This window comes from Seriola aureovittata, chromosome 7 (genome assembly GCF_021018895.1).
Source record: "Seriola aureovittata isolate HTS-2021-v1 ecotype China chromosome 7, ASM2101889v1, whole genome shotgun sequence".
In the NCBI taxonomy this organism is placed as follows: Eukaryota; Metazoa; Chordata; class Actinopteri; order Carangiformes; family Carangidae; genus Seriola; species Seriola aureovittata.
The window spans coordinates 27,113,792-27,141,221 of record NC_079370.1 but is presented as its reverse complement, the minus strand read 5'-3'; the positions used below and the strand labels follow the sequence as shown (position 1 = coordinate 27,141,221).

At 43.1% G+C, this 27,430-nt stretch overlaps 1 protein-coding gene across 1 annotated transcript in view; it reads left to right on the top strand.

Moving 5' to 3' along the window:
* LOC130172742 (scavenger receptor cysteine-rich type 1 protein M130-like) overlaps positions 1-25,314 on the top strand; it is a 42,851-nt gene extending 17,537 nt beyond the window's left edge. The window contains exons 9-16 of the mRNA XM_056381643.1: positions 584-703; positions 9,790-9,954; positions 12,071-12,217; positions 14,213-14,536; positions 19,462-19,743; positions 21,543-21,875; positions 24,050-24,132; positions 24,255-25,314. Of these exons, the coding sequence (XP_056237618.1) occupies positions 584-703; positions 9,790-9,954; positions 12,071-12,217; positions 14,213-14,536; positions 19,462-19,743; positions 21,543-21,875; positions 24,050-24,132; positions 24,255-24,374 (1,574 nt within the window). The 3' untranslated portion in view covers positions 24,375-25,314. The remainder of the gene's footprint in view (positions 1-583; positions 704-9,789; positions 9,955-12,070; positions 12,218-14,212; positions 14,537-19,461; positions 19,744-21,542; positions 21,876-24,049; positions 24,133-24,254) is intronic.
* Positions 25,315-27,430: the final 2,116 nt, after the last annotated feature.

Genomic DNA, 27,430 nt, shown 5'->3' with positions numbered 1-27,430 from the left:
GACGAGGAAAACAACTACTTGCACTTGAACTTAGTGAGGAAGGAATTTGTCGAGATCATAGTAGAGTGAACAATCTGGTGACCAGAGGAGGAGAAGCTGGAGTTCTTCAACTGGGAGCTTAATGAGATGATTGACCGCAGGTGTGGAGTGAAGCCACGCCCACAACACAGAGACACTCGGGGGAGGAGGAGACACAGGGGAGAACAGGGAAACGCACAGAAACACAGGGGACAAATGTAATGTCGTGGGGCTGTGACTACAGGTCTGCTTCCTGTCCAAACAGCATTCAGTTTTTGTGCTCCACATATCTGAACTGCTGGAAATCTGCAGCTCTGCTCCAACCCTCACTTCTTTTAAATCAGTTACTCAGAACATTTCTTGTTGCTGCCTTTGATTAAATTCAGTTTGGACACAGTAGCTGAGATTTGGACTTACTTTTATCTCTAATTAAATATGCAGTAGATGCAGTATGTGTGTGTTTTTATATTGTCTTTCTAAATGCCTTGATTTTCTTTGTATTGTCTTGTTGTTGAAGGGTGCCAGACAATACACATGCTCTGCCTGACCTGTGTGTTTTCTGTAGGTGTGACTCTGTACAGTGACAGTCCAAAGACCATGTGGAACCTGAACACCTATCAAAACAAAGAATCCCTGCTGAGCGCCATAGCCAACCTGAAACACACTGGAGGAGGCACCAAGATAGGTGATTTACCATCATGTTGTCCAGTCCACACCACACTGTGGAACCAGCAAAGGTTTTGACCTCAATCTGTTTGTCATCATAAAACACTGAGAGCAGCAACAGCAGGTGATAAATGACAGTGTTGATATTGTTATAGTAATTACAGTCAGTGTAACAGTATAATCACAATGTTGAATAACACTTTAGATCACAGCTTTTAAATGACAGTGTCAATATTTTGTTCATACAGGGCACCAATCAAATACTCACTGGATACATACATGTACAGATACAAGCAGAAACTACAGCCAATAAGGAGAAACTCATTTGTATTTAAGGAGACAGAAATAAATGACACTGATCAGCACATATGAAGTCATTACAGGAACATACAGGGACCAACAGGCTGAGCCAAGATGTACTTGAATAACAACAAGGTGATGACAAGGAGTCAGTCTACGTCTGTGGTGTTTTCACTCGTCAGATGGATCCTACATCAGATCCCAGAAATATATCACTGGTCCCCACAATTTCAGCACCATTTTAGAAACATGATTTAAAGTCATCATTTATATGAAGGTGCACCCGTCCTCCTACAGTTAGTGTTACGCCCATGAAGTTGCGCGCTCCAGGGGTGACATACTTTAAAAAATGAGTGCCTGTGAGGACAAATAACAAAGGCACTGTGGGTGAGCTGGTCTTCAGTTGCTTTACTTAAAGCACATTAACTGCCAACTAAATCAATACAAACATCACAAAAATCACAATACCAAAATTAAACTATTTCAAAAATGTAATAAAACTAATCATCGGATATTTACAATCATTTTACTATTTACAGTTATAATCTTTCCCTATATAAACAATCATCCTACAATGTATCTATAAGAAAGTCTCCCTCTTCCTATTTCTGCAGCACCACAGCCTGTGTGCTTTCTGGTTGCCTAGCAACGATAAACTGCGCTGTGCTGTCTATCAGCTGCAGCTTGCGCTGTAGCTGCTATTTATCGTTATTAACTGCTGTTGGGTCTGAGCTCTATTAGTAACTGGAAATCATTAGTACTCGGCCTCACACGGGCGGCACCATTATGTTAACAGTACTCTACCTCATGAGCTGGACACCAAATGTGTTAGATTTCGGTTGTTTATCAATTTATTAGCTATCATAAATTAAGGAAATATTAATATTAAAAATATTAATATTAAATAATATCTTTAAAATGAATTAAAGTTCACGGGGCACCAGCCTAAACTAATAGGCAAAATAGCCAATATGGTTTTAGTCTCAATTTATTACCATTAATCTGGAACTCTGATTAACCATTAGCTTACTAACTATTACCAAATTACCAAATCAATAGTAAGTTACAGTTGAAGGATTGGAATTCTACCGAGTAGAGGTTGGCAATATTCACGCTTGTGCAACATTAAACACACCAGTAGTTATACTTAAAAAGGCATTTATTTACAATGGAGCAGAGTAAAGTACAATGTCTAATCTAGCATATCGTCACCTTCCTAAAATAATGGCCTAAGTCATGTTTTGACAAAAATGTTTTTTTTGCCTAAATCACCCCCTCATGATGCTGGCCACCTCTGGTAAAATCGCCTGAATCCTCAGTTGAGGGGAACATGCAATTCTACCCCCGGTTGTATAATGGCCTATGCCAAAAGTGTGACTCTTTTGTTGAGTTTTTTGTGTTTCCTGAAAAACCTGAAAAAATGACTTAGGCCATTATTTTAAGAGGGTGTCGATATACAGGTGTGTGTGTGTGTGTGTGTGTGTGTGTGTGTGTGTGTGTGTGTGTGTGTGTGTGTATGTGTGTCTGTGGGGACACAGACAAAGGCAAGATGGCCGACTCAAAGTGGTCACTGTGACCACATGACCTGAACAAAGAAGACTACAAAGATGGCGGTAAACAAAGAAACTACTAAAATGGCCGCTGAGACCACCTAGTGTGTGTGAGAGGGGAGGTGTGAGTTTCTTTGTTAGCCTAGCTCATGTAATCTAAAGGTACCAGGTTAGAGGGGGAAGGTTAGCTTCATGCAGGTTCTAGGACTGAGACGTACTGCTATGTGTGTGAACATACGAGTACTCGATTAACTGTATGACTGACCACAACCTAAGCAAACATTACAACAACAAGACATCAATCAACAAGTACATTAACAAGTTAAGGCTTCTGCTGATTAGCTATGCTGTGCTGTGCTATGCTGTGCTGGGAGAGGTTAGGCCCAGTCCGTTAACGTTACCCGATCCTTGGAACAAGCAAAAAGGTCCTTTCCAGTGGTTTGTAAAATCCAGTGAGTTTGGGGGGTTTCCTGGTGGAATAAAGTCCTGTCTGGCTGTGTTGCTTGCTGGTATCTCCTTTGTTCTCCTCACAGAGTTAGCTGTTCCATGCTAACTCTGCTACGACTCCTGTTGCTTGGAAAATCAGCTGGCCTTGTGTTGTAGCCGCTGATTCTGAAGAGGATTTGGTTCACTCACAGTTAATCCGAAGCAGGTCGCTGTTGTGGAGGAGAAGAGTGTTTGCAGGCTGCTGGTTGCAGGCCGGCGAGAGAGCTAGTTTCTCAGGTAGCAGAGCTGACCTGGGCTGGGGCCTTGTTGCCCTTTGAAGAACCGAGAGGAGAGGGCTGGAGCTGCTCTCCAGAGCAAGCCAAGAAGGGAAGAGAGAGAGAAGGGGTCTAGAAGACTGGTTTTGTTTGGTGACACCCTTGGGGGTCACATGTCACACGCTGGCCCACACTGGCTGGCCAGTGGGGTCCGTGGGGGGGAAGGGTCATCCCCAGGTGTGAACCGTGAGGAACTGTGGGGTGTGAATTCCTTTGTCCAGTGGAGCAAAGAAACATTTGGTCTATTGAATGACTGAGTCCCAACAGTCCCCCCTTTGTTGTCAGGATGCCACCTGACGTGTCATCCTGAGAGCATAATGTATAGTCCATTTGTCATTTCATTCAACGGGTAATATCGGGGCATTTGTCAGCACTATCTATCTTGGCTAAGCAAGAACAATCAGGTTACAAAGCAGAGTTCAGATAATAACCACAATGATCGAATAGTGTAAAACAACTAACATGTTTCCTAGTTACTCATGGTGTTAGTGAGGACAGGAAAGTCAGTGATGTTAGTTTGTTAAGGTGAGATATAGAGGGTGGCACCTAGAATGACAAGATTTGGAGTGTCTGGGTGAGTGTGCCATGTATATGCAGTGTCCTAAACTTGTATCTGATTTGATTCAGAATTTAGTTTGCTGCTGCTGCTGCTGACAAACCCATTGTGTCCATCTGGAAGAGTGTAGGGTACCCTGAGCCTACTTACTGTCAGTACTCAGTGCGGCGAACTCTGGAGCGCCGGTGCTTTAAGTTTTCCTTAACTTGTGGCACAAAGCTGTAACACTTTGAGTAGCTGAAGAAAGAACATTCAGAGGCATTGTCACTGTCTGAGTTAACATGGTCAGAGATGACGTGGTCATTGTCTGATCCATGTGTTGACTGGTCCTGTGTCTGAGCCAGAATTTCTGCGTAAGGCCGTCTCCTGCTCCTGTTGTGGGAGTGCCTATCTCTACGCACTTGGTGGGCGTGGCGGTTACGCTCAGCACCCATATGTGGCCTTTTGTCACCCCCCTTCGATCTGTTCTGAGGGTGATCTTTTGAGGTTACATGTCTGTGTGACGCTAAGGTGTTTGAGTTGCTAGGCTCAGTTGTTTTCCCCCTTGCCTTGGAATTGACCATGGTTTCCCAAGCCATTTTTGTCATTTTCTTTATTTCCTGCATGGTGGGCTTACCTTGATGCGTCATCAGTGTAACATGAGTGCGTACACAGGGATGGAGGTTTCGTAGGAACAAAGACTTGAAGGTGGAGTTCTGCTCTAAGCCTGGTGTGTTCCTACCCTGAAAATATGCATGCCTCAAACGTTGATAAAAGTCATTGGGATGTTCATGGCGGGAGTGTTTGATTTGTGAGGCTGCAACCAAAGATTCTATCTCATCTGCAGCAGGAGAGAATTCTTCTGTCAGTGCTTGACAGAGCTCTTTGTAGTCATCTCTGACACTGGGAGGCAGTGATTGCATAAACTTGTGGACTGCTTTTGAGCTGGTCTTCCACACAAGTTTAGTTTTCTCCCTTTGGGTTGCATGGGGCAAATCCATTAAGTTGTGATCTAACTCCCTAAAGTAGTTTTCAATATGTTGATCAGAGCTGTCTGGATCAAAATGTTCAATGTCCTTTGCTAATAACTCAAGCGCTTCGAGGCGGGGGCACTGTGAGGTCCCTACTGATGAAGGCGAGACTATGCTAGCTGGACTAGAGGAAGGAGCTGAACAGCGGTCATCACTCTCATGGAGGTGCAGAGAGGAGGCTGAACAGTCCGGAAAAGTTTTGGTCCTTCTGTTGGAGGGGTGAGCACAGGTGAAACTGTTATGCATCAGTGGCTGATGGGAACATGAATATCCTCTACCGGATAAACTACCTGCCTCTTCATTGTCAGTTTCAGGAAGATGGGAAGTCAGGTGGGTGTAACCTCTGTCTCTCAGTGGAGGTTGAGGAGCTGACTTCATTTCCCAGGACTTAGGGTCAGTTGGGAATTTGTCCCATCCTCTGAGTGGAGGCGGAGTTAACCTGTCATTAAGGGAAGAGTGTGAAGCAGAGAAACCAGAATCACAAGCACTGAACGATTGTGGTGGAGCAAGGCATTCTGATTTAACCTTTAACAATTCTTCCTTGTGTGAACAGAGATCTAACTCTGCTGCATGCAGGTCTCCTAAGTAGCGCATGGCTTTCTTGTTAGCTTCCTTAACTTCTTGGAGGAGAAAAGCATTTTGAGCTCTAAGCGATTTTACCTCCTCCTCTAGGGCTGCTTGGCTCTGAAGTGAAATGCTGGTTTGCCTGTGGAAGTTCAACAGTACACATCTTAACAATGGGCCTTTGGATGCAGTCTGAGCATCACCTTTGTCACTGAGTAGCAAGTCTATTTCTTTACTGCACTCACTGGAATTTAACTTGCTGATAAATTCTAGGTAGCCAGGCTTCAGGCTCTGTGCTAGGGAAGAAATAAACTGCTCTACACAGGAGTTCTCCATTGTTGTGTCTGGGAAAGAGGGAGGTTAAACAAGTTTTTCACAAAACAAGAAGGCAATATAGTTGGCTGCGGTGTTGCGCTGGCAGACACCTTGTAGTGTAGTTTGGTAGTACACTAGCCTAACTAAACAATGCAGTGGCCTACACTATGGGGGGTAGCTTCCTGTGGAGGAGGGGCAGCTACACTAGTGGGCATAAAGATTAAGGACAGTAAAGGCAAGTGCAGGTTTACTGTCTGCTTAAGAAATGTTTCAAAAAGCAATGACTGAGATGCAAGGCAGTAACAGTCCAAAGATTATCTCTTCAAGTCGACTCAGGCTGTAATGCAAGGCAGTAACAGCTAGGTGCAGAACTTGGGTTTCACAGGGCTGGTAGCACGCTGTGGCTCTATCTCAGGCTCTATTTCTTACTCAGGCTGAAATGCTTGGCAGTAACAGCCAGGTATAAGCTCTCTGTGTTACACAGGGCTGTCGGCACACAGTGTTTAATGTTAAAGGGAGCAGCAATTCTGACAGCTTTACTAGATAGCATTGAACACGTGGTATTCAAATGCTGAACTGAGGTTCTTACATTTCCTACAGAATAAACTCAACTGGAATTGTTAGCAACAATAGCAGGCTCTTGATACTAAGGCTTAAGTGTTAGCTATTAATAACTGGAGGACGTCTAATATTACTTAAGGTAAAATTAGTAAACCAATTCTCACCACAGTGCACTTGTTTGTAAGTACACCTGGACGTTTACTCCTGTGGTGGACTAAAAAAATTTTTTCAACCTTTGCGGTTTTGGCCAAATTATGAATTTAATATTGCACAATTATGAATATTTGCCAACAGTACTCGGCCTCACACGGGGCACCATTATGTTGGGTCTGAGCTCTATTAGTAACTGGAAATCATTAGTACTCGGCCTCACACGGGCGGCACCATTATGTTAACAGTACTCTACCTCATGAGCTGGACACCAAATGTGTTAGATTTCGATTGTTTATCAATTTATTAGCTATCATAAATTAAGGAAATATTAATATTAAAAATATTAATATTAAATAATATCTTTAAAATGAATTAAAGTTCACGGGGCACCAGCCTAAACTAATAGGCAAAATAGCCAATATGGTTTTAGTCTCAATTTATTACCATTAATCTGGAACTCTGATTAACCATTAGCTTACTAACTATTACCAAATTACCAAATCAATAGTAAGTTACAGTTGAAGGATTGGAATTCTACCGAGTAGAGGTTGGCAATATTCACGCTTGTGCAACATTAAACACACCAGTAGTTATACTTAAAAAGGCATTTATTTACAATGGAGCAGAGTAAAGTACAATGTCTAATCTAGCATATACAGGTGTGTGTGTGTGTGTGTGTGTGTGTTGTGTGTGTGTGTGTGTGTATGTGTGTCTGTGGGGACACAGACAAAGGCAAGATGGCCGACTCAAAGTGGTCACTGTGACCACATGACCTGAACAAAGAAGACTACAAAGATGGCGGTAAACAAAGAAACTACTAAAATGGCCGCTGAGACCACCTAGTGTGTGTGAGAGGGGAGGTGTGAGTTTCTTTGTTAGCCTAGCTCATGTAATCTAAAGGTACCAGGTTAGAGGGGGAAGGTTAGCTTCATGCAGGTTCTAGGACTGAGACGTACTGCTATGTGTGTGAACATACGAGTACTCGATTAACTGTATGACTGACCACAACCTAAGCAAACATTACAACAACAAGACATCAATCAACAAGTACATTAACAAGTTAAGGCTTCTGCTGATTAGCTATGCTGTGCTGTGCTATGCTGTGCTGGGAGAGGTTAGGCCCAGTCCGTTAACGTTACCCGATCCTTGGAACAAGCAAAAAGGTCCTTTCCAGTGGTTTGTAAAATCCAGTGAGTTTGGGGGGTTTCCTGGTGGAATAAAGTCCTGTCTGGCTGTGTTGCTTGCTGGTATCTCCTTTGTTCTCCTCACAGAGTTAGCTGTTCCATGCTAACTCTGCTACGACTCCTGTTGCTTGGAAAATCAGCTGGCCTTGTGTTGTAGCCGCTGATTCTGAAGAGGATTTGGTTCACTCACAGTTAATCCGAAGCAGGTCGCTGTTGTGGAGGAGAAGAGTGTTTGCAGGCTGCTGGTTGCAGGCCGGCGAGAGAGCTAGTTTCTCAGGTAGCAGAGCTGACCTGGGCTGGGGCCTTGTTGCCCTTTGAAGAACCGAGAGGAGAGGGCTGGAGCTGCTCTCCAGAGCAAGCCAAGAAGGGAAGAGAGAGAGAAGGGGTCTAGAAGACTGGTTTTGTTTGGTGACACCCTTGGGGGTCACATGTCACACGCTGGCCCACACTGGCTGGCCAGTGGGGTCCGTGGGGGGGAAGGGTCATCCCCAGGTGTGAACCGTGAGGAACTGTGGGGTGTGAATTCCTTTGTCCAGTGGAGCAAAGAAACATTTGGTCTATTGAATGACTGAGTCCCAACACTGCCCAGTCAGATAATAACAAATTAACAAAACTGTTGGGACCTAATGACAAAATATACAAAATAAACAATTTATTTAAGATAAACACAAAGCTTGTGCTACAGAAAATGGACCCAGTGAATAGCTCCCTAAGCTTAACATGTCCTATGATAACTATTAATTTAGCTGTACAGACTAATGAGCAGTGATAACTAACATGTCTTTGGGGTCATCAGGTGGGAACCTCCTTTCACCAGTGTTTCGTCTAGTTGGTCCCACGACACCTCCAGGAGGCTAGACAGTGATCACTGGCGTCCCAGAGTCACTCCCCTAATGCCAGCCATCACTGCTCCTCATACCACCATTTTCTTTATCTTGCCTATGCTACCACAAACAACACCATCATCAACTCTGACAAAACACACTAGCAGATTCAGCAAACAAACTCCCCTGAACAGTTGGAGAAAGTGGCGGCCATTTTGAAGGAGGCAGAGTCAAGGAGAGAAGCCTTTTTGAGCTAAACTCTCCCCTGCCGGATTAGGCTGTACTCTTGCCCCCCCCACCCCCCCACTCTCCAAGACAATGAGGGATGTAGAGTCAGGGAGAGGGGCCTTTTTAGGCTGGCTCTCCCCCGCCGGATTAGGCTGTGCTCTACACCCCCCATACTCTCCAACACCACACCATGCAACTCACCTAAAACAAACAAACTCACCTAGACAGCCACAGACACACTACAAACTAATTCGATACAAGCAAACAATACAGGCCACCTCACCTGGACTAACTGCATGGTCTCAAAGAGGCTCACACAGGCCACACCCACACTTAAAAACACTTCCTCTTCCTGGATTTCTTCCTTGCTTCTCCTAAGAGTCTATCTATCGTAAGTGCTCTCCCTGCTGGGCCCCCAGCTACCATTACTCCTTCTCATCCAAATCCACTGACTGGATCTAGCTGCCTCATCTGACATGTCCTTGCTACAAATCCTCTACATCCTACTTCCACTGGACAAATCCTAACTTTCCATCCTCGCTGCTCTGCTTCTGCCCCTAACTCTGCATACCTGAGCTTTTTCCTTTCATATGCTTCTTCAACTAAGGCCTCCCACGGAACAGTCAGCTCTATGAAATATACGTTCATTCTACTCCTAGACCACAAGACTATATCAGGCCTTAGCTTTGTAATGGCTATTTCCTGGGGAACAAGAAGCTTTCCTCCTAAATCTACCTGCATTTCCCAATCACAAGCACCTTCTAAGCTGCCTTGCCTTCTTGTTGTCTTACCAACTTTCTCTCCCTCTTGAACAAACTTGATTGCACCTTTCTTTGTTTTAGGTCCTCCTAAATTTGCCTGCCTCCGTAATTCAAAATATAAACCATAAATCACTGTTACATTTACTTACACACACACACACACACACACACACACACACACATCTACCAGCGGAGGAGGGCAAACTTCAACTCTCTACATATCAGCAAAATCATTGAAAGCACATAACAATACACGAAACAGAACCCTCTTATTCCCACTTTACAACACAAGTGTCTTTTGATAAAGTCTTTGATGTCTCTTTATTACTGTCATACAGGAAGGGCTCTGGACCACATCAACCAGATGAGCTTTAAACCCCATGTGGGAATGCGTGCGGACTCCCGTAAAATTGCTGTTCTGATCACCGACGGGTTGTCTCAGGATGATGTAAACCTCCCCTCACAGAACCTGAAAGACAATGGCATTGAGATCTACACTATCGGTGAGTGACAGTTTGAATAGTAAGAAAGCAGCAGAGTGTCAGAAAAGTTCAAGTGAGGAAGAGCTGTGAAACTACAACACTTTACCACAAAAGAATTAAGTGACTTCCTGTTTGTCACAATGAAAATGTAAAATTGTATTTATATAAACCAATATCACAAATCACAAGTGGCTTTAACGAAACACAGTTTACAGTATGGACAATCAGAATGTCAACAGTATAGACTGGAAACAATAATCAGCTGATCAGGTCACTCTCCATTAAGATCCATGACTCGTGTGTAGATCCTGAACACTGAACAACAATGTCTACAACTGTACAGGCAGCGTCAATACAACCTGTGTGTTGATGGTGTGATTTTGTTTTCCTGTTTACAATTACCTCCTCCTGTTGCATTTATTTGAGAGTTTTGTTGAGGCTGGAGTTTTGCCGTTTAATTGGCCAACCTGTTACCAGTAGATGATGTATTTATTGCAACAAGACATCTTGTGTTTTTAGTTGCAGCAGTGTGGAGATAGAATTGTAATTACCTTAGTGAGTTGTGATCAATTGTGATCACCTTGTGATTTCCTCAGGTGTTTTGTAGTACACTTCACTACCACTAGTGGTGGGAATGATAATTACATTTTTGTAATTGACATATTTAGGGACCTTTTGAGTAATATGGTCTCAATGTTCTTAACAAAATCAAATCCCTGCTCACTACAGTGACAAGCTAGCCAGTGGTTCAGTACATTAAACCTACTGTGCATATCATCATTACTCAACACCGGTAAGAGACCAGAGACAATGAATGGATGCCTACACATCTTTCTGGCAAACACCAACACCCCTGCTAGTAGAGCTGCACATTCATTCATTCATTTTCTACTGCTTATCCTCTAGTAGGGTCGCGGGGGGCTGGAGCCTATCCCAGCATCTTTTCGGGCGAGAGGCGGGGTACACCCTGGACAGGTCGCCAGTCCATCGCAGAGCAAACACATAGAGACAGACAACCATTCACACTCACAGCCACACCTATGGTCAATGTAGAGTATCCAATCAGCCTAGTCCCCATTTGCATGTCTTTGGACTGTGGGAGGAAGCCGGAGAACCCGGAGAGAACCCACACAGGCACAGGGAGAACATGCAAACTCCACACAGAAAGATCCCACGGCCGAGCCGGGACTCGAACCCGGAACCTTCTTGCTGTGAGGCGACAGCGCTAACCACTGCACAACCAATTGTGCAGCCTCGAGCTGCACAATTAATCAAAATATAATCAGAATTGCAATATGTCAAGTGAAATATCCAAATCACAGACGCTGCAGTTGTTTTGATGGAGGAAAAATGTCTCACAACATTGTTGTGCATTGTTAGCATCATAAGTGTTGTGATGTTACAGAGATGCCCCAGCCTACAAATCATATTGTCCAAATGTAAAGGAACATGTTTGTTTGGTACAAGACCAACAAGAATCACACCATCATCCTTTTGAAAAAAATTCAGTGCAAATAAAATGATTGAGAAAAGTCAACATTGACAGGAGGAGACCTGCAGGCCAACAGGGCTACCAGCAGGGCTGGCAAAGGTTGAAAACTGGTTTGTAGTTGGGACCAGGCCTCACACTAGTGGTTTGATCTTTCGAGTCTTTCCACGCCAGCGTACAGGGACAAACTCCATACCACTTACCATCGAGGCTTTGTGAGTGCAGACACGTCTCTCAAGCAGAGACACCCTTTCTGCAAAAGCAGAGCAGCTGAAACAATCGTAACACAGTTAGCAAGGTAGCATTAGCTCTGTGTAACTACAGGCTGAGCTAGGATGCTAGGATAGGAGTTAAGCTTCATGTTACGAAAATCAAGTGAGGCATGACTCAGGTCTTACTAAATGAATTAAAATCAGGCTACTTCCCTGAAGGAAGAAAGTCAAGCTAAGTCATGGGATATGCTTTAGCAGCAGTAATGTAAAGCACATGATTTCTAATTGCTGGGATTAAAATGTACATCATTGTAGTTTGTCACAGTTTAGTTTAGGCATCAGGAAAAAACAAATTTGTTACTTTGCCAACCAAAACATTTTTTCGTCTTGAGTTTCATGTTTGAGACACTGTGTTAACACATTATTTTTCTTTCAGGTGTGGAAAACGCTGACATGTCACAACTGTGGTCCATTGCCTCTGACCCCAAAAAATCTCACATGTACTATATTGAGCAATTCCTTTCTTTCTCGGACATCACCAACAACCTCTACATCGACCTCTGTAACAGCGCTAAAAGCTTAGGTAGGCAAGCATACAGCCATGCATGGTGGTTTAGCAACTCTGGCAGAGAAACTCACAGAGGGCAAAGTAAAATTCACATCATAAGGTGTTTAGTCAGAAAATCCAGGGTCAGGTAAGCAGTCCAAAAACTGCAAACAGTAACAGGCAGGGAGCAGCAGAAGTCTGAAAACCAAGTGACAAACCAAAGGGCAGACATGAGTAAATGGCTGGAGAGCAAAGCATACAGGAGACAACAGCCTTTTTTCACTGTGTGGTATCTGCACCACTCCACTCTGTTCGCCTCTTCTGGTTTTCCATTGGGCAACACTTTTGGATAGTACCTGGTACTTGTTCACACCTCCTCTGAGTTTAAGTGAGCGGAGATGATACCAAAGGTGATGTGAGATCACAGCAGACTAATGGTTGGTCAGATATATATATATATATATATATATATATATATATATATATATATATAATTACTGTTAGTTATTGTTCTATACTTTTAGTATGGCACCTATAGAAGAGACTGAAGCTGGAACTTGTGGATTCAAATGAGTGTATTTGAAAAAAACTGAACAGAATGAAACAACACTAGTGTTTATGCCATCACTGTCAGATACAGGTTTCCACTGCACTTTCTTCAGAGCCATAGTGGGGGCTTCCAGGTTTTCCTGTTATTCAGTCTTACTGATAGGCACACCTTCCTGTTTGACATCTGCCATTGTTCCATTGTGTGTGTCGCTTGAAGATGACGTACTGAATACTTAATGCATTGTTGCTACAGTAACGACACTGCATTGAGGGGGTACTATCTGCAGTAGAAAAAGAAGATCCTGGTAATGAAAGTTTAGAGTCAAGTTGAGTTGAGTTAGTACCATGTGGTGGGAAAATGCTAAAACACAATCTGGCAGAGAACAAAGAACACAGAACAGCGTATGGACATGTCCAACTGGTGGGAAACAGTAGGCACAGGTAGGTGGGCGGAGCAAAGGGGAGGAAGTTTAAGAGGCCGGGAAACACATGAGGACAGAAGCTGCAATGACACAAGTGGTAAGTACACATAAATAAAACAGGAAGCTGATAGTGAAAAAAGGGGTCACTGGCATACTGACGCACTGGTGTCAGGATCAATCTGAGGATATTATGCTTATCAAAGGTGTTAAACACCAGCTAAATATTGGATGATAATAGTTATATAAAGTATATAAAGTTGTCTTATAGCTGTGAAGAACTAAATAGTTTTCATTTAGCAAAGGAAGGACCTCATTGTTAAATTTGATGGAAAAATACAATGAGGCTTTGACTTCTGCTACGACTTCTTCCCTAACTTGTGTACAATTGTTTTCTGCCAACAATCCCTGCACAGATGGAGTCTGCTATTCCCCTCAGCTCCAGGTCATAGTGCCACCACCTTCCCAGGGCCTTCAGACAACAACACAAACTCAATATTATAATGTCATATAATATAATATATTCAACAATATACTCCAGGGATCCATTTCTCTGGCACAGTTGGTTTAAGATAAAATAAACTTAAAACACAATACATGGGCTCAGGTTCTGCACACAGCTACACTCATAGTGCATTCAAAATAAAACAGTCAGTCTTCATATAATAAAAAATATCAAGAAAAATAAAATGAATGCTATGCTACTTTAGGTGCTGAAAAAGCTTTTAAAAAAATGAAGATGAACGGATGTCTAACTGATCACATTAAGCTAGAAAGGTCCACTCATCAAGGATGTCCTCTCTCTCCAACCCTGTTTGCACTTTACATAGAACCTCTGACATATGCAATGAGAGGAAACAGTATTCTTCAGGGAACTGGAAAAGATAAAGTAGCGTGATACACCGATGATGTTTTGTTATACGTGGCTGATCAGGGTGTGTCACTCAACGCTCTGTTAGATCTCCTTAACATATATATAAGCCGAACATGCAAGAAATACATTTTAACAATGAAATTACAACCCATCAGAGTTTGAATGAGCTCTCTCTCTCTCTCTCTGCAGACTCTGTCAGGCTGGTGAATGGAACCAGTCTGTGTTCAGGCAGACTGGAGGTGAAGTCTAACCAGTTTAACCAGTCTAACGAGTGGTGGTCCTCAGTGTGTGACGCTGACTTTGACCAGCAGGATGCAGAGGTGGTCTGTAGGGAGCTTGGCTGTGGGGCTCCTTCAGTCCTCCAGGGGGCGCTCTATGGAGAAGTGGAGGCTCCAATGTGGACCAGAGAGTTCCAGTGTGGAGGCAATGAGTCATCTCTCCTGGACTGTAGGAGCTCAGACTCAGCTAGAACCACCTGCTCACCTGGGAAAGCTGTTGGACTCACCTGCTCAGGTAGAAGTGGAGCTGCAGCTTTGATTGGCTTCATCTCTGTTCTAATCAAACTCACTAACCCTAACCCTAACCCTATTTTGTTATTGTTGGATAAAACTTAGTAAATGAGATTGTGCAGCCGATAAATAAGGTGGGAACAGGAGAAGAAATTATTTATAACAGGTGTGTGTAGGACCCAAATGCAGCACACAGTTCAACAAAAGCAGTTTTTAGTGACCTTTATTTTTACATAGGCCAAAACTTGAGCATGCAGATAAATAAAGAAAAAAAAACAAATCTTGCTGGAGGCTCAGGCTGAATAAGCCAGCACAGGATCACGCAGAGAAAGGCTCAAGTTACAAAACAATTCTCAAGGTCAGGAACAGAAGCCTGAGTGTTTACCAGGGTTCAGGTGAGAAAGGCAAATCAGGGACACACAGGTTCAGCAACAAGGAATCAGTCCAAGAAATGCTGGAGAGTCTCACATGGAGAAAAGCGAAGAACAATCTGTGTAAAATGAGTGGAAGGCTGGGGTTTGTTTACTGGGTGGGTGTCATCAGGAGTAGCTGTGTGATCAGGTGAATGGAGTTGGCTTGATGAGGTGACGGTGGCTAATGCAGGGAGCTGAAGGAGAACAGGGTAAAATGGAAAATTAATGACTGGGAGCTGGATGACAGGGAATGCTGAAGTGAGTCAGGTGACCTTACATGCAGAACTGTGACATCATCACAAACTGTGTTAATGAAAAGTAAACACCTGATACTGTTCAAAATCTAATTTAATCAAAATTTAAGAATAAAAAATCCAAAGACTGGACTGACATTTTTATGCCATAAGGTAAAATATTACCTATATAATAACCATTTAAAACATTTAAACACTAAAATTGCCTTTCTACAGGAAACCCACCTCTAGCCATCAGACCACCTAAAACTCTGCAGAGGATGGGTAGGCCAGCTCTACCACTTTTAGTAAGGCCCAGGGGGTTGCAATTCTTTTTCACAAATCAGTACCATTCTCTGTGTCATATCAGACCCCAATGGGCGCTTTATTATCATTACAGGCAAAATGTGTGGCAACAACCTGACATTGGTGAATGTGTATGGTCCAACTTGGGACAATGAATACTTTATTTTCTCTCTTCCTGATTTAAATTCTAGCCAGCTCATTATTGGAGGTGATTTTAACTGTTGTCTTGATCCTTCAGTTGACCGTTCATCTAACAAGCCCTGTGCCCTGTCTAAATCACTTAAAATCATTCAATTATTGGTGAGGAATATGCAGTTATGGTTATGTGGCATTTTTTCAACCCCAATGCCAAAGAGTTCTCTTTTATTTTCCCCTGTCCATGGCACTTTCTCCTGTATTGACTTCTTTCTGATTGATAATAAATTACTCTCCTCTGTCAGCTCATGCTCCTACCAGTCCTATAGTAATATCAGATCAGGCAACTGTCTTAGTTGATTTCTCTCTTCCTGGTAGGTCGCTGTCATGATCCCCCTGGTGCTTTAACTCGCTACTACTCAGAAACCCTGATTTTATTAAAAATATTAACAGTTACATTGATCTTTTCATCTCCACTAATGTTAACCCACATGTTGCATCAACATGTGTAAAGATGTGAGGAGAAATCATTTCTTATTCTGCTTACCAGAAAAAGATCACTTCTGAAAAGAGAACTTTTCTCTCCAGGCTTTATCAGAACTGCAGACGTTTGCGGACTCACCTGACGCAGATCTTATCAAAGAACTACTCACAAAAAAGGCTGAGTTTGACCTTCGGGCCTCCAATGAGGCAACAGAATTGTTAATAAGGAAGCACCATAATTATTATGAGTTTGGAGAAAAAAAAAGTAAGATACTTGCTGACCAAATTCAACAGTCCTCTTCATCACATAATATCCCTCAGATTAAGACTGCAGATAGTATAACTATAAATCCCCAAACTATCAACTGAATCTATCAACTATGAATTCCTATTATTCCTTATATACTTCTGAGAGCTCATCTGATGAGGCACAATATGAAACGTTTTTAGGTCTGTAAACATCCCTTCTATTGATCCTGAAACATCTTCTCGGTTGGAGGAACCCTTCATAGTTGCTGAAATTAAATGTGCTCTAATGTTAATGCAGAATGGAAAATGTCCAGGCCCTGGTGGCTTCCTTGCCGAATTTTAAAAGACATTCGCTGACACATTGGCCCCACTGTTGCTAAATATGTTTAAATCTCTCTTATATTAAAAAAAGACAAAGATTCCCTTCTTTGCAGTAACTTTCACCCTATCTTTGCTTTGTGCGGATGTCAAACTATTAGCTAAAATGCTTACAAAGCGTTTGGAGTCTATTTTGACAACAATTATTTCCACGGACCAGACGTGGTTTGTTAAGGACAGACTCTCCTTTCACAATGTCAGACTGCTAATGGATACATTATACTCACCTTCCTCTTCTGATTCCCCAGAAAAGGTCATTTCTATGGACGCTTCAAAGGCGTTTGACCATGTGGAATGGCCCTTTTTGTTTCATGCACTAAAAGGATTTCATGGATTAAGCTTTTATATGCATCCCCTCTAGTCTGCGTCTGCACAAACAATGATTATTCAGATTATTTCCCTCTCAAATGTGGCACTTGGCATGGTTGCCCACTTTCTCCACTTCTGTTCGATATTACCTTTCGAACCCCTGGCAGTGGCCCTCAGATCTAGCCAGATGCTGGGTATTTCAAGGGGGGGGTTTTAACGTATTTCAACCTATGCAGTGCAGCATACTTGGCGTGACATGGCACAGTGTTGCGGTCAAAAAACTATGTGCCCACTCCGTCTGGCAACACCTGTCCTTCAATGAAAGGTTCCTACCTATATTGTGTGATGCAGAATAGTGACACCCACTGGCCCAACAGGAATCCCACATACATTTATAACAGAAAACGCTCCTATGTGTACCTTTCTCACATTGCTAGCGCGGCGTGTTATTCTGATGCACTAGAAATTTCCTCGTCCCCCCTCTCATACTCATTGTGTTTCTTAATAGGACTAGTTGTTAAATATCCCTAAATATCAGCACGACAATTGAATGGGTTGGAGTACTCTTGGATGGGGGCCTGAGTTTGGCGGTGATGGCTTGGTCCTCTGTTTCTCCCCTTCCCGGATGAAGGTTGACTTCCGTGGGAAGGTAGTCTGGGCATTTAGAGGTATGGCGTTGGTGGTTACCCTCTTGTTCTCAAGTTCAGCAGCCAAGCATTTCAGCACCTGGTTGTGGCGCCAGGTGTATCTTCCCTGCGTTAGACTGGTCTTGCAGCCAACCAAGATGTGTTTGAGGGTTGCTGGGGCTGCACACTGGAGACAGGCTGGGTCCTCTCCATACCAGAGATGTAGGTTGGTTGGAGAGGGCAGGACATCATGTGTGGTTCTAATGATGAAGCTTAGCCTATTAGACTCCATGCTCCAAATCTCGTTCCACATGATTTTCCTCCTCTCCACGCCCTCCCACTTCATCCAGCGGCCTTGCTGGGCTTGGGAGACTGCCTTGGCACACCTGGCTGCCTCCTCCTGGTGGCGCACCTCCTCCACCACCATGTGCCGCCATTCGGTTGGAATAGCCTTTTGCCATGTGGGTGTTGATGCTTCCAAGCCGAGGCCCCCTCTCCCATATTGGACATGCCCCACTATGTCCCAGTGTCTGAGGGCGGTCTTTGCCACCGCTACAGCTGCAGATGGCTTCCATTTCCTCCCTAGGATTGCTAGGATTGGAGCAGCACCTCTGACGAATGGATCTCGGGGTTCTGTGAGAGTCATTTCCAGCCTTGTTTTGGCACTTTTGTACTCCTCCACCAGGCTTGAGATTGGTAGGGAGAGAGTTCCATTGCCATACAGGCCTATGCTGGTAAAGCATCTCGGCAGTCCAAGCCACTTCCTCACTTGGGCATTCACCAGTCTCTCCAGCCGATTGGCATGGGATAGGGTGACCTCATAAATGGAAATTGGCCACATGAGACGGGTTAGCAGCCCAAATTGAAAGCACCACAGCTTCAGCTTCCCAGGGAGAGCAGTGTTGTTGATCTGCTTGAGGCCACTATCTTCGAGTTTTTGAGTTCTGCGCTATACCATCGGCCGAGGCTTTTGATAAGCTTCTCCAGAACTGTTGGTATTGGCTCGTTGTTGACGTGGAACCTCTCATTGACGAGCTGGCCTTTGACAATGGAAATACTGCGGGATTTGCTGGGTTTAATCTCCATTCGTGCCCATTTGATGTTTCCCTGGAGCTTATCCAGCAGGCGTTTGGTGCATGCATTTGTTGTTGTAATTGTCGTCATGTCGTCCATGTACGCCCTGATTGGGGGAAGACGCAGTCTGCTCTTCAACCGTTCCCCTCCAACCACCCACCTGGATGCTCGAATAATGAATTGGATGAAAGATGCCCTATATTTTTTGAAACTAAAAAAATGAAACACTGTCTCTGTGGCTCTGATGTTAAATGCTCTATAATCTCCCTTCTTAGATCATGTCAGGTCCCTCCAAGTGGACGCTGTCCCCATTGACTGATGGGCCCCCCACTGTACTAATACTGGTAGCACAGAGTTTGTCTGTTTTCTTTTCTTTTTGGGATGTACTTTTGTACTTTGTTTCTGTTTTATTTGTTTAATTATTATATTTTTTTTCTTACTTGTGGTTGTATTGTTGCAGTGAAAGTCGTTTTTTCTTCTCTTCTTTATTTTGGTCTATGTATGTACGACACACTGGAACTCCTAATCCTTCTTCTGCTTCACTTTTTAGTTTTTAGCAGTTGTGTCTAATCTTGTGTCTGTTATTATATACTGGCTTGTAGTGAGAGAGTTGATGAATCATGTAACGTTGTGTGGAGAGGGGAGGTGTAATAAGCTGCAGCTGCAGCTGAACTGACAACTAATAACTTGACTTGTGTCACTGATGACTCTCTTTGTGTTCAGAGCCTGTCAGGTTGGTGGGAGAAGCCAGTCGCTGTGCAGGTACACTGCAGGTGAACCGAGGAGAGTGGAGACCAGTGGATGACGATGGCTGGACCCTGAAGGAAGCAGCTGTAGCCTGTAGAGAGCTGGACTGTGGCTCTGCTGTTTCAACAAGGAGAGGAATGGAGTCCTCATACAGCTCTGTATGGAAGATCAACACTGACTGTGTTCATTCTGGATTTACCCTGAGGGATTGTTCATCATCAGCTTCCCCTTCCGCCATCCTGGAAATCACCTGTTCAGGTAAGTCCATCAGTGACTAATATTTCCAGTATTCCTCAGTGACAGTCAGTAGTCTCCACTGCTTCAAATGTGACAATCTGCACCGTAAAGCAACCTGCTGTGGGTCACTCACAAACCCAGCAGCTCCCACAGCCCTCACTCACACCCCCTTTACCAATAATAACTATAGTCGAAGATAAAAGCAGTTTGGTGCCACTCACGACTCCCACAGGGAGAGTTTATCCCCAGCAGAAGCTCATCTCGTCCTGGAAATGTGGCAGACAGGTTTGTGGTCATTGTTCACCAGCTCTGTGTCCCCTCCCCTCATGGTGAACCTCTCAGACAGTTTTCCACAACAGCAGCTAACTGCAACACACCAGGAGGAAAACAGGGTTTGTGGCAAGAGGCCGACTCTTGTGTTTTGGTGGACCAATGTTTGACTGAGCTCAGTTCCTTACACTTCATTTTGGTTTGTGATGAAGAATCAGCACCACTTTGTGATGAGGCTCCGTTTATAAAGGCTCTATACGCTGTAATTAATGGCTTCATGTCTTTCTGTCTCTCTGACGGACTGTTTGACCAGTGATCTTCTGGAAAACAGCTGCAGAACATCCTGACAAAACTCCAATTAGAAACCTATTATTAAACATTCAGCCAATCATGTCTCGTTTACAGACTTGCTGATTTGAGGTTATCAAGGTTTAACTCTGGGTTTTCAGTCCTATGACAGTGGTTCACTCATTACCGGGGTAAATCACCATGGTAACTTGCGCTGATCTCCTAATCTGCTCCATGGAAGGTTAACTTCAGAGGATCAGATCAAAACCTGTCAACAGCCAAACTACTGACCAATCAAATCACTGGAAAAACCAAGTCATCATTCCTACAGGATCCTGACAGGGACAAAAGAGTTAACACTAAAGTGATCAATAATAACGATCAGTAGATATAAGATATAAAAAGTCTGAGGAATAGTTTTCCTGTTTGGGTCTTTCCATGTGTCCACTCTGGTTTTAAAACAAAGCTTCTAAAAAAAGAGTTTATCACGCTAAATAAATAGCCTTTATAATAACTATTATAACTTCATTTTAATTGAACAGATATTGGATTCCTGACACTGATGAAGCTTTTACTCTCTTCTTCATCACTGCAGCTCAGAACAACATGAGGAGACTCTGTGACCACAACTGGAAATAAAAACTAAACCTCTGATGTCTTTGATTAGAACAATTAACACACTTAATTATTTCCATGATTATAAAACATTTCAGTCGTTCTGACTCATCAGACATCAACTACTTCTCTTTCTCTCCTCTCTGCAGCAGAAACAGTCTGACATGAACTTTAGCTGTTTTATCTGCATCACGTGTTCATAACAGTTTGTTCATCATCAGACTGAAGAGAGAAAATACTCAGACATAATGATAATTCATGCACTTATTTACAATACATCTTTAATCTGACATTGACAGAAATTATATTTAGACATGGAAATAATAGTTTTTTATTCCAGTCATGTGATCATGTTGTTCACATTTCTCCTTGTTGAACATCACTTTTGGACGTTGCTATAACTGAACTTACCGGCAAGTATCAGCGTTTCTTCTCATATCATATTAAGTACCGACTTCATTCACGGTTCAGACGAACTCTTTGACATGAACACGCTCGTAGCTGGACAGGTAAACCCAGAGTTAACTGAGCCTGTTGATAAGCAGCTTCGTAGTACAGGTTAACAGGACAATGTTAGGTTCAGTTAACACTGACTGCTTCGTAGCACAGACCTCTGCTGGTTCAGCCAATCATCTCTTTGTTTACAGACCTGCTGGTTCAGCCAATCATCTCTGTGTCCTCCTCCATGGACGGGGTCTCCGAGGCCCAGCAGCAGGGAAATTTAAGTGTATTCATGGGCTCCGACTTCAGCATCAGCTGCTCCATCCAGCCACAGTACCCAGGAGGCTTCTTCCAGCTCACCTTCACCTCCCCCGGCACAACGCACAACTACAACCAGCCGGCTGTCAATCACTCCGCCCATTTCCTGTTTCCTGCTGCACAGCCCGCCCACCAAGGAAACTACAGCTGTGTTTATCACATCTACGTTTTTTCTCATAACTTCTCCTCTGAGAGCCGTCAGCTGTCCTTCACTGTCTCAGGTGAGTTGAAGCACAGAGTCCAGCTCAGGTGCAAAACATTGAAAAGTCGTCAGACACCAGGTCCAGCACCAGGACTTATGGGAGCTGAGACAGAATTACAAGTGTAAACTATTTTTGTTGTTATTGAACAGTAAAATTTTCTTCTCATGTTGGATTACCTAATGGACAGACTGGGGACGGACCCAGGGGCCCGAAAGGTTCAGGGGCCCGTGGACCTGTGTGTCTGTGTGAAGTGACTAGTAATTAGTCATAGAGCCACAAAATGACCACAAAGAGATGCTAACAACCACGACTGGTGTGAGAGACAGGGAGAGAGACAGAGAGAGAGACAGACAGAGAGAGAGAGAGAGAGAGAGAGAGAGAGAGAGAGACAGAGAGAGAGAGAGAGAGACAGACAGACAGACAGACAGAGAGAGAGGGACAAACAGATGGAGAGAAAGAGACAGAGGGACAGAGAGAGAGAGATTTTTTTTTTTAAACACCTTTATTTTCCAATAAATAGATCAATATTAACAGAACATAATCCTCAGATTAAACAAAACAACGAACATGGTTTATAAAAGAGTTAAAAATCAGCTTCCCCTCAACAACAGAACAGAGAGCTGCAGTGAAACACCACTGAGACAGAAAACCATCAACATTATTCATGAGTGAATAAAATCTGAACTCTACTGTGATTCTGGCTTTCACCACCGACTTAAACACTGACAGCAGCTCCCCACCTGAAACACCTTCCACTCCACTCTTCCTGCTTTTATAATGGACAGTTTGGCCTGTCCCACTACAAAGTTCAACAGCTGCCACTTCTTTGCATTTTCTTTTTTGTAACCAGCACCAAAAATAAAAGCAGTTTCACACCAACTCTAACCGCAGTTTAAAAAGACAGTTTTCAGAGTTTCAAACAGAACTTCAAGTCTTTTACATTCCAGGAAACAGTGAAAAACAGTTTCGGGTTCCTGACGAAAGGACATTTAACGGACACTGTGGGATTGATCTTAGAAACCAAGCTGTTGACAGCCAGCGCTCCCTGCAGGATTCTGCACTGCAGATCACCTGACCTCTTGTTTAAAGGCGGTTTATAAAACAGCCTCCACACTGGTTTACAGCGATCCTGCACCTTTACTCTGCCTCTCCACACATTGCCTGTTCTCCCACACAACTTTCTCTTGTTCAAAGTTTGAACACAATATTTATACAGAGCTTTCCTGTTCAACATGTAGAGGTCAGCATTTTTATATACCAACAATGGTCCCGTCAGTCCAGTGTGGTCTATTTTAAGACCCAGTTCAGGGAAAGGATCCCTTTCATCAGGAGTGTCTATTCCAGAACAATAGTCCTGTAGCATTTCCATTTCTTCACTATTCAGTCTTTTAGTCCATGTGTTCAAAATGTCTCTGGTGTGACCATGTGACTTCAGGCCCAATAGAGAAGCTACTGCCTCCGTGTTGTTGAGTCCTGGACCTGCAGCGTCCACTATGCGTCTCAACTTCACTGTCCCAGCTGAACACAAACGCTGGGTGAGACCAAGTCTACTGTTGTCCTGAACATCCAATCGGGCCCTGTGGATTAGAGGCTCCTCCAGGAGCCAGTACAGTGAAGCTGCAGGTTTCACTCTGTTCCATTTAAAGAGAGTCCATGCTCTAAAAAATCCCTGATAAAATGGATTCAGATCACACAGACGTATAAAACTACAATTTATTAAAAACAAAGATGCATCTAAATCCAGACCTGCCACTCCCCTTAAAATGATGCTCATGACTGGTTTCCATACCACGTCATCATTGCATGTGAGGTAACGTTGGATAAACTGTAGTCTAAAAGCTGCGACTCTGCTCCCCAGGTGTACCAATTTTCATTTTCAGTACACTCTCAACGTCCTCGTACAAAACCTTAATCTTGGCAATGAAACCAGGGCTGAGGCCGAACCTTGGAGACATGTCTGTCTGTCTGTCTGTCTGTCTGTCTGTCTGTCTGTCTGTCTTTCTGTCTATCTATCTGTCTGTCTGTCTGTCTGTCTGTCTGTCTGTCTGTCTGTCTGTCTGTCTGTCTGTCTGTCTGTATCATGAGTGAACAGAGCGAATCAGACGACCTTATTCTCTAAGAACTGACTCAAACAGCCACATGTTAAAATGATGTCATGTGATCTAATGTGATGACTGAATGTGTGTCATCAGATCCAACAGGTACTATCATCAGACTGGTCGTCCTGCCACTGAGTCTGTTGTTGGTGATCGCTGTCATCTGTTTCAGCCTTAAGGTACCGTACACATCTTTGTTGACCAGAGGACTGTCTGACATGAAGCACTCAGCTTGTGAATATTGAACTGAATAGAGGAGTGATGCACTAACTCACATCTGTGTGCTGCTATGTCTCTCCAGGCCACCAGGGGGCAGAAGCCAGTTCCACAGGAGACCAAAGAGCTGGATTGTTATAACCTGGGTGTTTCCAGAGCTGAAGGAGGGCTGGCTGAAGAGGAAGGAGTCCAGGCAGCAGAGTAGAGTAGCAGATTTCTCAGCTGACACACAACTGTCCGTCAGCTCAGTCAAGTATCTGACATTTTCACAGACATTCGCTTTAGAGTATCACTGGAATCCCTGCAGGAAAACTACTGAGGGAGAAAATCATCTGTGGTGTCATCTCTCAGTCTCATGTGATGAGTTATAATACTGATTTACAGGTTTAGAGACTGAAAGTAAAGTGAGGATGCTTTCACCTCTGTAGTGTAGATGTGAAGACATAGCTGCCTAAATCCCATTGGCAGCTGCCATAGCAACCAATGTCCTAGTAGGGACCCACCCTCAGAAACAGAATAGCAGAGAGAGAGAGAGAGAGAGAGAGAGAGAGAGACACAGACAAAAAAATTCAAAACTTTCAAATATGAACCCCAGAGGAGAAAGTGTCAGTTCTTCTGAAGGAGCAGCAGCTCCTCTGCAGCTAAATATGTCTCTGCCTGCCACAGCCTGAAGGCCTCACAATAACATCCCCATTGACACACATCAGTATGATTTTAAATCTAAATCTGTATCAATATTCAACACGTTTAATCATTACTGTATTGTATGTGTATATATCATTTGTAAACTGCTTTGGCAATAACATGTTTTTGTTCATGCTAATAAAGCTATTTTGAATTTGAATTTGAGATCAGTGGAGGAGGTAAACAGCCACAACAAACAGCCAGTGTGTCAGTGTCAGTCAGTTACTGTCTTGTCTAAGGGGGACGGAGGGTGTGAGAGTGTACAGTGTGACCAATAGAAGCTGCACACATGCATAGATGTGATGTGGTTCCATGAATAACTTTATATGCACATGTAGTAAATATGACTTAGTATAGTGTTAAATATGGTCTAATGTTTGCTAACTGCTCATATCATCATTGATAAGGATCAAGCTTCAATAAATAGTTTTTTTGCTCATAAATAAATTCTGGTTAAGACATGTGGGTCTCCTGAAACTTCTTCCATCAGCTCACAAGACTTCACCACAGTCAGGACCCCTCCCTCCACACCTTTCCTCCGTTAGAAGAAAAAGATCTGTGTCACATCATTTCTGAAACTGACGGTCTGACATTCACCCACAGCGTGTGTCCCATAGCCAATTGGGTTGAATGTTGTTTAGTAAAAGTTTTCAGTCCTGTTCGGGTTTGAAACCAGTTTAAGCCTGGTTTAAAATCTATTTCCAATTTGGAGTGGAGTCGAGCTTTTACTGTCTTCTTATATTATTATTAATAATCTTGGATTAGGAGGTTCAGTTTTAAAGAGAGTTAAGGTCCTGAAATTGTTTTTCCAATTTGCAGTGTAGTCAAGATTTTGTTTTTGTCACTGTACAATTCCCTTGAGCAGGGTTTTAGATTTCTGACTTACCTCCTCTCTAATGTTTGCCAGTACACGACTTTTATTGTTGTTTTATTGTACGTTTTAAATTTTGATTTGGAGGTTCTGATTTAAAGAGTGTTAGGATTCAGATCAGGTTTTGCTGGGTAATAAATTTTATCTCCAATTTGGAGTGGATTTTGATTTTGTGTCATATCTTGTAATTCTCCGTAACAGGATTTTTAATTTCTGATTGACCCTCTATTCAGCTTAGTTAGTCACAGATCGTTTTCAATCACGGCTGAGAGTAAATTCATGTATTTATTGTACACTGTAGTTTCTTCCACTGGCCACCAGGGGTCAGCAGTGTTGTTCTTTTACCTGGTGGCTCTGTCAGGTAATTCATCTTTCCTGTTCCTGATTGTTACACTGTGCTACACTGGGAACAGACACAGAGGTAAATACATTTTGAAACTGTGACTTGGCTTCTGTTGAGATGAACCAAAGCAGAGACACAGTCGTGAGATTCATGATGCCTGAATGATGGTAGCAGGACGGACCATCCATCATGTAACCTGAAGTTCTCCTCACAGTGAGGGTGTAATCTGTGGCTGATCAGGTGAGGCACTGGAAAAAGACTTCACTTTGAAGCAGTACAGCTCATTTGGTCAAAGAGAGGACGGGATCACTTTGGGTGCATTATAAAGTCGTACATGTTCAGAATTTGGGAGCAGTTTTTCAATAAAATAAAATTCCAATTCAATTGAGTAAAACATGTTAATAATAGCAATGATGTTGCAATATTTATTTTACAGGCATACAGTTCATGAATCACAATTCAGCAACTTAAGTAACACATAACATCATATAACCACAAAAATAGTATGGAGGAGGAGATTATTTGTTCTAGAGCCGGGGCTAAGCTAAAGGCTAGGAGATGGAGATATAAGCCTTTTTTTACCATCGATCCTCATGGGAAATGTCAACTCCCTGGCTAACAAGTGTGATGAACTGGAGGCACTTGTGAAGAACCAGCGAGCATATCTTGAGTGTAGTCTCATTGGTCTTAGGCCTGAGTCAGCCTGGGGGTAAGGTTTCTTAAAAGGACTCTGTCTTTGTTTTTGTGAAACAGTCTTACTTGAATTAGACTGATCTATGTGCAAAATTAAGACTGGACCAACACTACAGACCAGTCTGAAATATCTTTGTGAAAGTAGCCCCAGCTGTGACGCCGGCCCATAGTTAATTATTACATTAGTAGTCATACGCCAGACCACACACATCTCGGAAGTAAGCCATTTGGATCTCAGTTACACACCTATAATGAGCAGTTATCCAGGGACCATATCCAGGACTTTGTTTTGCCATGATGACAAATACACAGACTCACTAGGTGAAAACAATTCTAGGGGTGGTAATGATGGAGTTTTATTACATCTGATTAAATAATTAGATCAGTCTAATTACATATTCATTAAGTTTGATGTAAATAACATTATTAGAATCCTCGATTTCAGTACACTGTTTGGACTGCACTTATATAGTTCTTTACACAACAAGCCACATTCACCCATTCACACACATACAGTGTTTTTCTAGTGTACGCACACACTCAAACGCCAATGTTACATATAAACTTCAAGTCAAGTCACTGTATTTCTAGAGCACATTTAAATACAGCTTGAGCTGACCAAAGTGCTGTTCAAAGGGCAGTTCAAATAAACAAGGTAGCCGGTAAAACA